Consider the following 17,298-nt stretch of genomic DNA (forward strand, 5'->3'; position numbering starts at 1 on the left):
AATAACCTTCCCAACATCCCCACCAATGGGCCAAAATAATACGAAATAACGTGTGTGTGTGCTTTGCTTGCTTGTTTCTTTCTTTCCTTTTAGCACTTGATTTTGTTGTGATATATAATTGTCAAAACAGACGTGAAGTAAAGTATTTGTAATTGTCTTTTGTAAAATCCTCTGACTACCAATAAAAAGCAAAATTAAAAAAATGAATAAATACATAAACAAAACACACAAACTATTTCTTTTTTTCATTATTTTATTACTTTTACAATTATTTTATCATTCTTGCAACTGCAAACTAATTATAACAACTGTTAAATTGTTATAAGAATAATGGAAGAATTATTACTATTACTGTAAGATTAGTTTTTAATTAAATTAAATAAATTAATTAATGTAAATTGAAAACAATGAAAATAAAATGTACTTATATATATTTAGTTTATATATATTTTCTGTTTTTCATTTTATTTTTACTAGTATTGCTACTCTTGTTTGTTTTGTTTCAGTTGCACAATATTGCTTCTTTTAACATGGTCCTGTCTAGACGGTAACCCTAGATCTACGAACATTTTCGAAACTCTCGCGAGATTTGTAGGGAAGTGGTAACTTTAAACCACACCACGTTCAAGTGATCATTTTAACCCAAACCATGATCTTTCCCTAACCAAGTGTTTTTTTTCCGTAAATCTAACCAGACCTTAATTACAGCGTTGTCACATCATAAAAAAGCGAGAAAAGAATATTTTTGAAGCGGATCACGAGAGTTTCGCAAATCTATGGTTACCATCTAGACACGACCCATCAGGTCACCATTTAATGCTTAACGTTGATAATATTTCCGGGTTGTGGGTTGAAGTCTTTCCGGGTTACGGTGCAGATTTGTCACAGCCCTTGCATGGCATGGTTGACAGGACAGCCAGAGATTGAGACATTTTTATCAGTCTGTAACACAAGTTAAACTGTTAAACTACGGAGTAACGTCTCATCTGACGGTTTTAACAGCTGTCCTCACGTCTCTCCGAGAGCGTATTTTTTCCCCACATTTGTCATTGCTCTGGTACAGCTACTAACTAGTTAACGTTGCTCTTTGAAAATGGCGGATGCACCACCAGAGAAGAGCCTGGACGATTTCTTTGCCAAGCGGGATAAAAAGAAGAAGAAAGAAAAGGGAAAGGGCAAGGAGTCCGCCGCCGGGCCCACGTCCTCAGTGTTGAAAAAGACCAAAAAGGAGAAGGAAAAATCGACTAAAAACGAGAATCAAGACGCGCAGATTGAGAAGGTAAATAACTGCTAGGCGCTAGTCTCCGGTAACTTTTTTAATTTTAATTTTTGTACCTCAGCAGCGTCTGATGGGTCACCGGTGTCGTGTGAAATTATGTACCCCCCATCAAAATCTGTCATCTTACACCTTTCTAACGTTACACCCAGTCAAGAGGGGTTGATCGCTGATTGACGCCGGTTGGTAGCATATGGCCACCCCCGGCACACACTGTGACGGGGTACATATTTCGTCATAACACGCGTTTTATGCCTTTTTTTAGTAACCCAGCTGTATTTGGACGAGTTGTTAAAGCCGTACCGTTTCACAATATTGCATGCAGATGTTTTGAGACTCGCATCTTATAGCTGTTACACTGACATGGGCCTTGTGTTTGCATGGGGGAGGCTGTCATTACCCCCCTCTTTGAATCGTGGCTTTCCAACTAGGCCGAGCCGCCATTTGTCACAAGTTTTTACGGAGTTACAGCATTTTAGCTTCCTAACGAGATGTAGATAGAGCGATAACACAACAAGACTCGGTGACAGAGATAAGCTGTTCATTTCTTATGTTGAACGGCCTTTAACACGTTGTCCAAAACAGTTGTATCACCATTTTGGTTTTCTTCTTGTTCCTACAGTCAGGGCCGGTGTTGCATCGTATTTGGTGACCCCTCAGATTCTGTTACCTGCAGTGTTGGTTAGATTTACGCATGGGGAGTGAGATGGTTAGGTTATGAATATCAGGGCATGTCATATAATCTGATGGGTCACCAAATACAGTGTCCTGACTATGCTGGTGCACTAGGTGAGATTTCAGATTGGAGCCCCCTAAAAAATGCAATACTAGTACCTCCAAAAATGAATTCACACTAAAGCGAAGTGCAACGATGGTACTTCCAGCCCAGACAAAAAGGGGGTCAAGGCGCATGCAAGAGTGTTTGGTGGCTGTCAGGCAAAAACTGACCGACCAGTAAGGCTTTAAAAAGCAAACCAGATGAAAACCCTGTACAACAGCGGGGAAAACAGAGAGGAACAACTTTATGAATGTTGAACATGTGCTTATTTCTAAAAGCTGTATACAAGCACATCTGTCAGTAAAAAAAAAACAACCCAAAAAACTGTCCCACTCATGTGACATCCCCTATGTGGCCTATACCACGAGTTGCCCCTGCCTACAGTTGAATGTTCGAGCTTCACTGTGAAGAGTTTGACACTAGAAGGCTGTTTTCACATTCATCTGCTGGAGAAAGGAAAGTTTCTCAGCGCTCATTAAAAGTCCAATTTTAAGGTGTGGTCCTTAATGGAGCATGATTTGTGACATCATTAATAGTTTATAATAGACAATCTTGATTCATTATTCAGCTTGCACAAGTGTGATGTGGAAACTTGAAGCCTCCAGTGCACAAACACTGAGAATGGACTTTATAGTGAAGTAGTAGATGTAATTTTTAAGGCTTTTAACAAGATAATTTAACTATTTTGTGGAAAAACCATAAAAGACACAAATTATTGTTCAAAGTAGAGTATTTTATATACATCTTAAAGCATACCTGGAGCTGATCTTTAAGAAATAATGTCCACAGTGCAGCTGCTTTCCAAAGAGCCTCACTTAATTGATTTTCCAACATTTCCAATAATATTTAGATTTTCTGTGTAAGGTTGACACCAGACAACCAGACATTATAGGAGATAATGTAATTTTACTGTAATGTGCTTTGAGTTAATCTGTCTTTTGCCCAGGAGGACGAGGAATGGAAAGAGTTTGAGCAGAAGGAAGTGGACTACAGCGGGCTTCGGCTCCAAGCTTTACAAATAAGGTGAGAGTTAAATGTCTCCTCGTCCACATGAAGAGTTGTCATCTGTGTCTTAACAGTGGTGCCAATTGCAGAAATTACTGGTGCCCAGTCTGTATTTCTAACATGTAAAAAAAATCCTACTGACTGTAGAATTAAAGTCAGCTTTTCCTAATGTGCACCGCTCCCCCACATGCAGATATTTATTCTTTTATGTTGTTGTGCATGGGTTGCGGGGGAAACCGTTTGGCTTAATGACAGTTAGCCAGGCTCCAGACCTCTGAATTACTACCCACATCTCTTTTTTTTTTTTTTTTTTCTCAGTCATTAAAATAGCGAAATGAAATGGCATTTTACTCTGAATCCTACGCTATTATACAGCCACCTTACAATTTCGTTTGATGCACAATACATGACTCATGATGCTGTAAACAAAAGTAGACTGAATAGAAACTGACTGTAGAAAATTCAGTATTTACACTTTAGGCTGAAAATGTGCAAACCTGCTTTCATTTCCACCACTTTTTGTTTATATTATAGTTTATTTTAGAGCTTTCAGAACAAAATACAAATATTAGGATCTCTTAAATGAATAAATAAATCACCTTGTTTCACAAGCAAATGCTTGATGTCCAGAAAACGAAACTGATGTCTAGATAAGAGTGTCCTTATGATAGTGTTGGACTAGCACTCTCCAAACATCTTATCTCTCCACACACTATAATTATCTAAACAAATGTGGTGATTACTGCCATTCAGTACCATTTAAACAACATAAAGGAATACACTGAAGTGGCATGAATGGAAACACAGTCAGCGGAAAAGTAGAGACAAACAGAAACAGATTTGCTCTCTAGGCACCTTGAATTGAAGCAAAAATGTGTCAACTCTAGTTGAAAATGTTTAATTGAAGGGAATGTAGAGAAATAGGAAGGAGAGGAAAATAAGAAACAGGATTTCTGAGTAACTTAAAGTAATAATCTCTAAGATTTTAATTTAAATAAATTTCTGTTAAGTTACTATTTATCGCCGGATGAGGTAACACAATGGTGATTGAGCCTATGACCCACTGATGAAAGTATTATGAAATGGGTGTCGGTGGCAACATTCCCTTGAAAAAATCACAAGTGGCACTCGGTTAGTGACGTGTTTTCCATCACCCAGCAGTGATTGGTCCGCTAGAGAGGGTGGGCGGAGCTCACGCAACAGACTCGTTCTTCAACTTACTTGTGTGTGAAGGGGCGCACTGTTTTTTCTGGTCTGATGTCACACATGCGACACTGTTAGGATCTCTGGGACATTCATGGGATCGAGATCAAAAAACACACCTGCAATTACCATTTATCACCATAGGTGCCGCCAAAGAGAACGAAACAGAGATCTTTGAGATTGTCACTTTAAGGAGATTTGTAGAGCTGTCACACTCCTGACCCTTCATACCACTTAATTAAATATCCCTGAAGGTCAGCGATAGTGCAACAGATCCTCTCTGCCACCTCAAAATTTTCACAAGATTCTGTCTAGAGGCACCAGTTCAACTCAAAATTGTGTTTACTTCTGCTTGACTGTCTCTGGTTGTTTGCAGTGACGAGAAAGAGGAAGAGGACTATGAGAAGGAAGAGGTTGGTGAGGACGGAGAGATCATTCTGGTCAGTGGAGACAAAGTGTCAGGGCCCTGGAACAAGTCTGGAGCTCCTCCTCCTCCTCCTGCCGCCGCACCTGTTGGTGAGTAAACCAACTTTACCCTAACCCTTTACTCTAATCCTTATTTCGCAAATATTTTTCCAACAAAGGTGTCAGGAATTAACAGGGTACTGAATGTACTCTGGGCCTTTTTTTTAAAGGTCAGGATGCCTGTCAGGACACTGCTGGGTCATGGCAACCTGAGACTGAACACGTTTTCCATTGCGTTCCAAGCCACACAAATTTATTTTTTTTAATAAAACAATCATGAACACAGCTTGATGCAGTTGTAAACATTTAATTATTTAGGTTTATGCAGTGTGTTTGTTAATAAAATAAAAAAAACTCTAGGAATTCGCCCTTGAAAATCTTCTAACTGGTATTATTTCTATAATTACAGAGGATGTAGAGGTGCCTGAGGCAAAGCCTGCGGGTGTATATCGCCCTCCGGGGGCTCGGCTGACCACCACCAAACGAAGCCACACCCAGGGCCCTCCTGAGATCTTCAGTGACGCACAGTTCCCCTCTCTATTGGCCACCGCCAAGCATGTGGAGACACGCAAGTAAGTATAGTATTAGTGAGAGTAGTTTATATTTCTTGATATTTATCAGGAGTTTACAGTATTGTTGCAGTTTGACTGAAGCGTTACATCTGTCTTTTAGGGACAGAGAAATGGAGAAGACCTTTGAAGTTGTGAAACACAGGAACCGTGGTAGAGAGGAGAGCGGTGGCGCTTCTATGCAGCACTTGCAGCTTGACAACCAGTACGCCATCCTGGGGGATAAGTAGAACCGCTCCCCTCCGTCCCCTTGCCCCTCCAGCACGGTCCTTTCCAGCCCCCTTGAAGGAAGCTGAACTCCAGCTGTGTGGACTGCAGTCCTGACAGAGCTCACGCTGCCACCATCACCACACCGGTTACTCGCACACACACAGTCTCACATACACACTTACACAGCCATACAGCGACACTCCCTTAAATAGATCATTAATACACTTTTACATACAAAACATTGGTTGGCAAAACTGAAGGACTGCATCTGAAGGGGCTGCTGAAAGAGGGAATAATTGAAAAGGAATTGGCAAAATACACCCAAACAACACTGCAGCAGCAACAAATGACGACGTAGTTGTCCTTTGTGGATTGTACTCAGAGCAGCGGTTGTGTGGCGCAACTTCTCTCTGGACTTCAACTTGCTTCGATAAAGCCACAGAGGACCGAAGATGACTTTAGGCAAGATGATTTTACAAACTTCTGTGAAAATATCTATTTTTTTGCAAGATCGTTATAACCCAATCGCACATGGTATTTTGGGGTGTTTTTGAGTTGCGGTTGGGGCTTCGGGAGTGGGGATACTACCTCAGCAGCATAGCTGGTGGTGACTATGTGGACTGAGCTTTTTTTCGCTGTGGTGGTGAACGGGGCAAACACCAACCCCCCCACATACAAGCTGGCCATCAGGCTCTTTAATTTAGAAACTTGAAGCTTTGTTTTTTTTCTTCCTTCACATGATGATGACACTCTGAAAAGATCTATGGACAAGAAGTGATAGGTTGTGGTCCTCATGAATTCCTTTTTAAAGTGGCCTTACTGATAGAGAGAAACTGCTTTGTCATCTGAAGAGAACTTTGCTTGTTGTCTCACGGGCTGTTGCCTGCCTCTGGATCTCACCACTCTGTGAAAAAAAGATACAAAAGAAAAAAATCCTTCTGTTCGAGAATGTAGTGCTGTTGTAGTTTGCCTGATAATTACAACTACTAACTGTCTTTCATATCCACTGTTTGATTTTGCTGCCCTTACTTTATTTTGGTGTCTTTAGACATCCGCAAATTAAAGCTCACTTCTAATCCAGAAACAGTTAGTGGTAACTGAAACAAATGCTTTACTGTGGTTTGACACCAGATGTCGCAGATGTTACCGTATCAAGAAAATAATGATGGAAAACCACTTTAATGCATATTTGTTCAGGTCCTTCGCCCATATTGAGTACAGTGGTACATTTCAACCCCAGTTTTTAAGACTTTTTTTTTTATCAAGGCTTTTCCTTATAGGTAAACCTACCATCTCAGCCATCATTGAAGTTGTGTAGAACAAGTAGCTTGTGCATAACTCTGGTCCCAGAGAGTTACAGCGATTACTCGTCTGTAAATACAAACTGTCACCAAACCAACAGAGCACTATCCACTTACAAAACAGCAGTATGCCCAGGAAAAATCTAATCAAATGGGGTTTTTACAAGCATAGTTATGTTTAGAAAGGTGAAGAAGAACTGGATTCGTGTTCTATGTTTCTGTCCTTTCCATAAAAGATGTCTGGGAGCGTTGATCCCTGCTGGGACACTTTGGGTGGACATAGATAATATTTGTAATGAAAAGAGAAGAGCCTAACACAAAAAATAAAGTGATCCTTGTGAAAGATGTCTGGTCTGAATCTTTGAAAGTGGGTATTTCTACACAGTGTCTGTTTCCAGAGAAAGTATGATCATCCATTTGTGGTTAAAGACTTGTGTTAACCTGCTATCCCTCCCATAAATACCATCTCTTCTTTAATTTGTTTAGTATCTGAGTTTGTTGGTAGGTGTCAATTTTGTCAAATGGTAGAAAAATAACATTTTCAGGGGGTTTAAATTGACATTAAACCAAGGAAATTGACAAAATGAAAGAAACTTCTCACACAATAGTTTTCATTAAATGTGTATTTGAAAGAGACAGTAAGACCAATAGAATGATTGATTAAATAGCCACTTTGGCCCCCATTAGGGTTTAAAATGTGTTGTCATCGACTGAGTTTAACCCCTCCTCTGTGTCTTCTTTCATTTTTCTGTCTCCTGAAATACGATAAACAACATTTACAGAATACAGGTTAAAAATTAAAAGAAAATACTTGTAATTGCTACACACTCTCTTGCTATTTCTTATTACTGAATAATACTACTGAGAGTATTAGCAACATTGCTCAATTTCGAAGGTTTTTATTCTGAATAAATGCTACTTGTAACATCATATAAACATTAATTGCAGCAAGTGCTGAATAGTTTCTTACCTTGGTCTCATTCTTGACAGTTTGGTTATGTAGAAAATCAGTCCCATTACCTGTCTGAAGGAAAAAATTAAATGAATTCAGGATCTCACTGTATAATTTTGATGTACTGTTAAGTATTCTGAAAAATATATCTGAAATTCATTCCTCCAAAATATATTATTCTGCTATGTTGACACATCTACACGTTACCTGAAGTTGTATAAACTACCATATTAAATATGTTTTGTGCAGCTACAATTATGGAAACTCATGGGTGGTGCTAAAAACCTCAATTTAATCTAATAGAAAAGGCATTCAGTAGATGGTGAATGCTAGGAGACTGTGTTTTAAGTTTAATTTACAAAATAAACGTGCAGATGACAAAAAGCACTGTTTATAATGTTCTATTCTATAGAGGAGTACATAGTGTCCCTTAAAATGTTCAATTAGTGGCTCACATTTACTTCAATTGCAAAAATATCCAGGGCCAGACCTTTATTTGAAGAATAACATCCTATTAACATTAATTGCAGCGAGTGCTGAATAGTTTCTTACCGTGGTCACATTGCTGTCAGGTGCAAAACCATGCTCATTTTCCATAGGGCTCCAGTAACCTATCTGAAGGAAAAAATGAAAAATAATCCAGGAACTCTCTGTATAATTTTGATGTACTGTAAGCATGCTGAAAAATATATGTGAAATTCATTCCTCCAAAATATATTATTCTGCTATGTTGACACATCTACAAGTTACTTGAGGTTGTATAAACTACTAGTTAACATCCACTAATTTTCAGAAGGCCTGTCAGTGATCTCTTGAACTGCATGGGCCTGTCTTGGAAAATAATAAAATTTCTTTCTCCTGCTCCCACTTTTACACATCATTTTTACGTTATGTTTCTCTTCTTACAATTTTTACAGTTGGCTTCGGGGTTTGTGGAACTTCTTCTGACCACTGGAAGGAAAATGCATAACACTTGAATTAAATGAAAGACAATAACATATCCTTTTTGACATTTTATTTACCTTGGTCCTGCAAGCTCATTGACATTTGATTTTCAAACAAAGCAGCAAAATAATCGATCAATCAAGAAATTGCAGCCATATGATACATGCTCCTATTTATTTACTGATTCTTGCAAAAAAGTACTTCCAAGCTCTGTGAAACATGTTTAACACTTTTTCGTTGAACAGCCATAATTACAAAATATAGAGTATAGTAATTAGCACCTGAAGGACTAATATAGGATTGCTTTGTATCAGTTCCAGCTGGTTACGCAAAACAATTTGCGGAAATTAAAGTCATTGCAAAGTAGCAGTAATTTATTTAGCAGGTTAAAGCCAGTGTTATGCATAACTCATAAAACTTATAAAGCAATAAAAGACGCTATTATTTTTATTAAGTTATTTCCTTGTCAGAATCATCAATAAATCTATCACAGTGGCTTACCGAGGCTGCGAAAATAAGTCCCACCAAACAGAGTAGAGTAAGGCTTCTCATCCTGAACAAAAATTAGCTTTGTATCTGCTCATAGACCGTCTTTATAGTGTCCATGTAGGTGGAGGTGGGCAAAGTTCTGCACTGCAAAGGTGTTTTGTGCTTCACTTCTAGTCTAGTTCAAAGTCCAACTTGGTACATTTGTTGGCAAAATATAAAATTGCGCACTCACACAAAGTCTACATACTGTTCTCATTTTCAAGCATCGCTGTTCGAACATGTTAAAAGAATAAAACAAAAAAAGAAGCAACAAAATAAAATATATAAGTAAGAAAACAAAACAAACAAACAAAATCACAAAATTACAAACCAAACATTCAAACAATACAAGAACAAATATGTCAGGTTGGAATCAAACAAAATGTCACAAGTCCATCCCATATACTTTCAATATATTATTTATAATCATTTAGATTTAATTAGTCTTCCAAACATTTTCATTTTTTCACTGCAGTTCTTCCATACATGAACTCCTTTGATTGTGACACAATGCTGTTTCGCATTTGTCCTTACTAAATGCTTTTTGAACACACAAGTTCCTCTCAGGTCATGTTTACATACTCTCATTTGAAACAACCCTTGGATACTGTTGGGTAATTGTTGATTTTTTTTACTCTGTACATGATTTGGGCAGTTTTGAAGTCAACCAGATCTTTCAATTTTAGTGCTTTTGGGTTTGTTGGTTCTCATTGTTTACGATTCTTATATTCTTGTGGCTCTTTTTTGAAGGATGAAGATTGGGTTACTGTTTGTTTTACATGTATTCCCTCACACTTCCACACAGTAAGTTATATATGGGAGTATAAAGGAACAGTATAAGGTGTATAATGAAGCTTGATTTAAAAGATCGTCGGCTTTATTAAGTATTGCAATGGATTTTGATATTTTAACTTTGATATAATTTATATGTGACTTCCAGCATAATTTATTATCTATTATCACTCCAAGAAATGTAATTTCAGACATTCTTTTGATTTCTACATCATTTATCATGAGTTTCTTATTTGAGCTATTTGAACAATTACCAAAGATTATGAATTTCGTTTTACTTAAATTCAGTGTTAGTTTATTTGCATCAAACCAACTCTCTTGCTTTTTCAATTCCTTTTCCACTGTATCCAAAAGTTGTTTCAAGTTCCCCCCACAACAAAGAAAATTTGTATATTCTGCAAATAGAATAGTTTTCAATGTTTTGGACACTTCACATGTATTATTTATGTACAACATAAACAACAAACATCCCAACACTGAGCCCTGGGGAACCCCACAAGTAACATTCAGTAATCGAGATTTGAAATTTTGTATCTGAATGTATTGATATCTATTCTCTAGTTAGCTGGTTAGTCAGGAGAGTACTATCCCTCTAATTCCATATCTTTGTAATCTTTTTAATAATAAGTCATGGTCTACTGTGTCAAATGCTTTTTGAGATCCAGAGATACCCCACCTGCATATTCTTTATTTTCTATTGCCATTGTTATTTCTTCTACAAATTCCGTAATTCTGTGCAAACGAAGTTGTCTATTAGCTCTAAATCCATATTGCTGTTCATATGTACATTATGTTTTTTGATGAAGTCATCTAGTCTTGTATAGAATATTTTTTCCAGTATTTTTGAGAATTGTGGAGGCAAGGAAAAAGGTCTGTAGTTTTAGAGTACATGTTTGTCTCCAGCCTTATACATTGGTATGACTATATCTGTTTTCATTTTTCATGGAAATACACCAGTTTGTAGAAACTGGTTACAGATATAAGTCAGGTTTTGCTGTACATTCAATATTTTTAACTGTGAACATGTCAATTCAATTCCAGTCTGTGGACTTCTTACTCTTGAGATTTTTAACAGTGTCAATAATTTCTTTTTCATTTGTGCCCCTTATAAACATAGATTCTTTAACATATATATCTTTACACTAAAAGAGTAATAAAAAATTAAAACCCGTAATCCATAGCAACACTGAAGCTTGTTTTCTAACTTAAACCATTAATTTGCTAACTGGAACAAAGAGCCCTCCTGAGATCTTCAGTGACGCGCAGTTCCTCTCTCTACTGGCCACCGCCAAGCATGTGGAGACACACAAGTAAGTATAGTATTAGTGAGAGTAGTTTATATTTCTTGACATTTATTGGGAGGTTATGGTATCATTGTAGTTTGACTGAAGTGTTGAATCTGTGTTTTAAGGACAGAGAAATGGAGGAGACCTTTGAAGTTGTGAAACACAGGAACCGTGGTCATCTAAAGAGAACTTTGCTTGTTGTCTCACGGGCTGTTGCCTGCCTCTGGATCTCACCACTCTGTGAAAAAAAGATACAAAAGAAAAAAATCCTTCTGTTCGAGAATGTAGTGCTGTTGTAGTTTGCCTGATAATTACAACTACTAACTGTCTTTCATATCCACTGTTTGATTTTGCTGCCCTTACTTTATTTTGGTGTCTTTAGACATCCGCAAATTAAAGCTCACTTCTAATCCAGAAACAGTTAGTGGTAACTGAAACAAATGCTTTACTGTGGTTTGACACCAGATGTCGCAGATGTTACCGTATCAAGAAAATAATGATGGAAAACCACTTTAATGCATATTTGTTCAGGTCCTTCGCCCATATTGAGTACAGTGGTACATTTCAACCCCAGTTTTTAAGACTTTTTTTTTTATCAAGGCTTTTCCTTATAGGTAAACCTACCATCTCAGCCATCATTGAAGTTGTGTAGAACAAGTAGCTTGTGCATAACTCTGGTCCCAGAGAGTTACAGCGATTACTTGTCTGTAAATACAAACTGTCACCAAACCAACAGAGCACTATCCACTTACAAAACAGCAGTATGCCCAGGAAAAATCTAATCAAATGGGGTTTTTACAAGCATAGTTATGTTTAGAAAGGTGAAGAAGAACTGGATTCGTGTTCTATGTTTCTGTCCTTTCCATAAAAGATGTCTGGGAGCGTTGATCCCTGCTGGGACACTTTGGGTGGACATAGATAATATTTGTAATGAAAAGAGAAGAGCCTAACACAAAAAATAAAGTGATCCTTGTGAAAGATGTCTGGTCTGAATCTTTGAAAGTGGGTATTTCTACACAGTGTCTGTTTCCAGAGAAAGTATGATCATCCATTTGTGGTTAAAGACTTGTGTTAACCTGCTATCCCTCCCATAAATACCATCTCTTCTTTAATTTGTTTAGTATCTGAGTTTGTTGGTAGGTGTCAATTTTGTCAAATGGTAGAAAAATAACATTTTCAGGGGGTTTAAATTGACATTAAACCAAGGAAATTGACAAAATGAAAGAAACTTCTCACACAATAGTTTTCATTAAATGTGTATTTGAAAGAGACAGTAAGATCAATAGAATGATTGATTAAACAGCCACTTTGGCCTCCATTAGGGTTTAAAATGTGTTGTCATCGACTGAGTTTAACCCCTCCTCTGTGTCTTCTTTCATTCTTCTGTCTCCTGAAATAAGATAAACAACATTTACAGAATACAGGTTAAAATTAAAAGAAAATACTTGTAATTGCTACACACTCTCTTGCTATTTCTTATTACTGAATAATACTACTGAGAGTATTAGCAACATCGCTCAATTTCTAAGGTTTTTATTCTGAATAAATACTACTTGTAACATCATATAAACATTAATTGCAGCAAGTGCTGAATAGTTTCTTACCTTGGTCTCATTCTTGACAGTTTGGTTATGTAGAAAATCAGTCCCATTACCTGTCTGAAGGAAAAAATTAAATGAGTTCAGGAACTCGCTGTATAATTTTGATGTACTGTTAAGTATTCTGAAAAATATATCTGAAATTCATTCCTCCAAAATATATTATTCTGCTATGTTGACACATCTACACATTACCTGAAGTTTTATAAACTACCATATTAAATATGTTTTGTGCAGCTACAATTATGGAAACTCATGGGTGGTGCTAAAAACCTCAATTTACTCTAATAGAAGAGGCATTCAGTAGATGGTGAATGCTAGGAGACTGTGTTTTAAGTTTAATTTACAAAATAAACGTGCAGATGACAAAAAGCACTGTTTATAATGTTCTATTCTATAGAGGGATACATAGTGTCCCTTAAAATGTTCAATTAGTGGCTCACATTTACTTCAATTGCAAAAATATCCAGGGCCAGACCTTTATTTGAAGAATAACATCCTATTAACATTAATTGCAGCGAGTGCTGAATAGTTTCTTACCGTGGTCACATTGCTGTCAGGTGCAAAACCATGCTCATTTTCCATAGGGTTCCAGTAACCTATCTGAAGGAAAAAATGAAAAATAATCCAGGAACTCTCTGTATAATTTTGATGTACTGTAAGCATGCTGAAAAATATATGTGAAATTCATTCCTCCAAAATATATTATTCTGCTATGTTGACACATCTACAAGTTACTTGAGGTTGTATAAACTACTAGTTAACATCCACTAATTTTCAGAAGGCCTGTCAGTGATCTCTTGAACTGCATGGGCCTGTCTTGGAAAATAATAAAATCACTTTCTCCTGCTTCCACTTTTAACACATCATTTTTACCTTTGGTTTCTCCTGTCTTTTAGGTTGCTCCATGCCTCCTTCGGACCACTGGAAGGGAAATGCATAACACTTGAATTAAATGAAAGACAATAACATATCCTTTTTGACATTTTATTTACCTTGGTCCTGCAAGGTCACTGACATTTGATTTTCAAACAAAGCAGCAAAATAATCGATCAATCAAGAAATTGCAGCCATATGATACATGCTCCTGTTTATTGACTGATTCTTGCAAAAAAGTACTTCCAAGCTCTGTGAAACATGTTTAATACTTTTTCGTTGAACAGCCATAATTACAAAATATAGAGTATAGTAATTAGCACCTGAAGGACTAATATAGGATTGCTTTGTATCAGTTCCAGCTGGTTACGCAAAACAATTTGCAGAAATTAAAGTCATTGCAAAGTAGCAGTAATTTATTTAGCAAGTTAAAGCCAGTGTTATGTATAACGCATAAAACTTATACAGCAATAAAAGACGTTATTATTTTTATTTAAGTTATTTCCTTGTCAGAATCATCAATAAATCTATCACAGTGGCTTACCAAGGCTGTGAAAATAAGTCCCACCAAACAGAGTAGAGTAAGGCTTCTCATCCTGAACAAAAATTAGCTTTGTATCTGCTCATACACCGTCTTTATAGTGTCCATGTAGGTGGAGGTGGGCAAAGTTCTGCTCTGCAAAGGTGTTTTGTGCTTCACTTCCAGTCTAATTCAAAGTCCAACTTGGTACATTTGTTGGCAAAATATAAAATTGCGCACTCACACAAAGTCTACATACTGTTCTCATTTTCAAGCATCGCTTTTCGAACATGTTAAAAGAATAAAACAAAACAAAAAAAAGAAGCGACAAAATAAAATATATAAGTAAGAAAACAAAACAAACAAACAAAATCATCAGCCAACATAAATATCAAAATCCCAGTAAACAATTTAAAAAATGTATTCCATGTTAGGAAAGGAGTAGGAAGAAGTTTAAAACTTTTCTAGTCCTACCCTTTTTTTTTTTTTTTGACTTCAACAACTCAACTATCTGTCACCAGTGTCCATAATACTCATCTCAATCAAATCAAAGAAAAACAAAATATTCAAACAAAACAAGAACAAAACAGTCAGAATAATTACAAACCAAACATTCAAACAACACAAGAACAAATATGTCAGGTTGGAATCAAACAAAATGTCACAAGTCCATCCCATATACTTTCAATATATTATTTATAATCATTTAGATTTAATTAGTCTTCCAAACATTTTCATTTTTTCACTGCAGTTCTTCCATACATGAACTCCTTTGATTGTGACACAATGCTATTTTGCATTTGTCCTTACTAAATGCTTTTTGAACACACAAGTTCCTCTCAGGTCATGTTTACATACTCTCATTTGAAACAACCCTTGGATACTGTTGGGTAATTGTTGATTTTTTTATTCTGTACATGATTTGGGCAGTTTTGAAGTCAACCAGATCTTTTAATTTTAGTGCTTTTGGGTTTGTTGGTTCTCATTGTTTACGATTCTTATATTCTTGTGGCTCTTTTTTGAAGTATGAAGATTGGATTAGTGTTTGTTTTACATGTATTCCCTCACACTTCCACACAGTAAGTTATATATGGGAGTATAAAGGAACAGTATAAGGTGTATAATGAAGCTTGATTTAAAAGATCGTCGGCTTTATTAAGTATTGCAATGGATTTTGATATATTAACTTTAATATAATTTATATGTGACTTCCAACATAATTTATTATCATGATTTATTATCACTCCAAGAAATGTAATTTCAGACACTCTTTTGATTTCTACATCATTTATCATGAGTTTCTTATTTGAGCTATTTGAATGATTACCAAAGATTATGAATATCGTTTCACTTAAATTCAGTGTTAGTTTATTTGCATCAAACCAACTCTCTAGCTTTTTCAATTCCTTTTCCACTGTATCCAAAAGTTGTTTCAAGTTCCCCCCACAACAAAGAAAATTTGTATAGTCTGCAAATAGAATAGTTTTCAATGTTTTGGACACTTCACATGTATTATTTATGCATATTCTTTATTTTCTATTGCCATTGTTATTTCTTCTACAAATTCTGTAATTCTGTGCAAACGAAGTTGTCTATTAGCTCTAAATCCATATTGCTGTTCATATGTACATTATGTTTTGTGATGAAGTCATCTAGTCTTGTATAGAATATTTTTTCTAGTATTTCTGAGAATTGTCGAGGCAAGGAAAAAGGTCTGTAGTTTTAGAGTACATGTTTGTCTCCAGCCTTATATATTGGTATGACTTTAGCTGTTTTCATTTTTCTTGGAAATACACCAGTTTGTAGAAACTGGTCACAGATATGAGTCAGGTTTTGCTATACATTCAATATTTTTAACTGTGAACATGTTAATTTAATTCCAGTCTGCAGACTTCTTACTCTTGAGATTTTTAACAGTGTCACTAATTTCTTTTTCATCTGTGCCCCTTATAAACATAGATTCTTTAACATATATATCTTTACACTAAAAGAGTAATAAAAAAAATTAAAACATTTTTAACCGTAATCCATAGCAACACTGAAGCTTGTTTCCTAACTTAAACCATTAATTTGCCAACTGAAACAAATGTTTAATTGTGGTTTTACAGTTATGAATTCAGGAACTCACTGTATAATTTTGATTTATTGTAAGTATTCTGAAAAATATATCTGAAATTCATTCCTCCAAAATATATTATTCTGCTATGTTGACACATCTACACATTACCTGAAGTTGTATAAACTACCATATTAAATATGTTTTGTGCAGCTACAATTATAGAAACTCATGGGTGGTGCTGAAAACCTCCATTTACTCTAATAGAAGAAGCATTCAGTAGATGGTGAATGCTTAGAGACTGTGTTTTAAGTTTAATTTGCAAAATAAACGTGCAAAAAGCACTGTTTATAATGTTCTTTTCTATAGAGGGGAACATAGTGTCCCTTAAAATGTTCAATTAGTGGCTCACATTTACTTCAATTGCAGAAATATCCAGGGCCAGACCTTTGAAGCAGGCTTATATTTCAGAGACAGGCTCTATTCCAAATTTTCCTTGTTTTCCTAAGTGGGTTTTATTATATTTTAGAAAGAATTCTCCCTTTTCCTGTTCATCTGCAACTGTAACAAGGTGAGTGAGGTCTCAATAACTAAATAGACTAACTTAAACGGAAATAATAAACGGAATAACTCGAATCCAATAGAGACTAGAGGGTGCATGATTGTCCATGAAATGTCCATGAAAGATTAAAATATATATTTTTCAAGAGAATCCATGGCTATTATTGCTGTTTGAGGTTAAAATAAACTCAAAGCTTCCCCTGTGTTTACCTATCTTGATAAATTCAAGTTAATGTAAATAAAATCTAAATCTAAATGCATCAGTTTACTACTATTTTAGTCCAACGTCAACCTGCTATTACTCTCGCTGACCACAAGGTGTCACTGCTGTGCACACAGTGTAATAATGAGCATCTATATTAAAGCTCGTTCTGGCC

The 17,298-nt window shown here is 36.1% G+C and overlaps 1 protein-coding gene across 3 annotated transcripts; it reads left to right on the forward strand.

Moving 5' to 3' along the window:
* Window positions 1-833: 833 nt before the first annotated feature.
* On the forward strand, window positions 834-12,290 carry cdv3 (carnitine deficiency-associated gene expressed in ventricle 3). Of its 3 annotated transcripts, none has more exons than XM_044339000.1 (5): window positions 834-1,279; window positions 3,004-3,077; window positions 4,639-4,778; window positions 5,137-5,299; window positions 11,435-12,290. In XM_044339000.1, the coding sequence occupies exons 1-5, from the start codon at window positions 1,094-1,096 to the stop codon at window positions 11,607-11,609; spliced, it is 738 nt and encodes a 245-aa protein (XP_044194935.1). In that variant the 5' UTR covers window positions 834-1,093; the 3' UTR covers window positions 11,610-12,290. The 3 variants fall into 3 exon arrangements, with proteins under 3 accessions (XP_044194935.1, XP_044194934.1, XP_044194936.1); XM_044338999.1 differs by having other exon boundaries at window positions 835-1,279; window positions 3,001-3,077; XM_044339001.1 differs by lacking the exon at window positions 11,435-12,290 and adding an exon at window positions 5,400-7,152 and having other exon boundaries at window positions 838-1,279; window positions 3,001-3,077.
* Window positions 12,291-17,298: the final 5,008 nt, after the last annotated feature.

This window comes from Thunnus albacares, chromosome 21 (genome assembly GCF_914725855.1).
Source record: "Thunnus albacares chromosome 21, fThuAlb1.1, whole genome shotgun sequence".
NCBI classification, from domain to species: Eukaryota; Metazoa; Chordata; class Actinopteri; order Scombriformes; family Scombridae; genus Thunnus; species Thunnus albacares.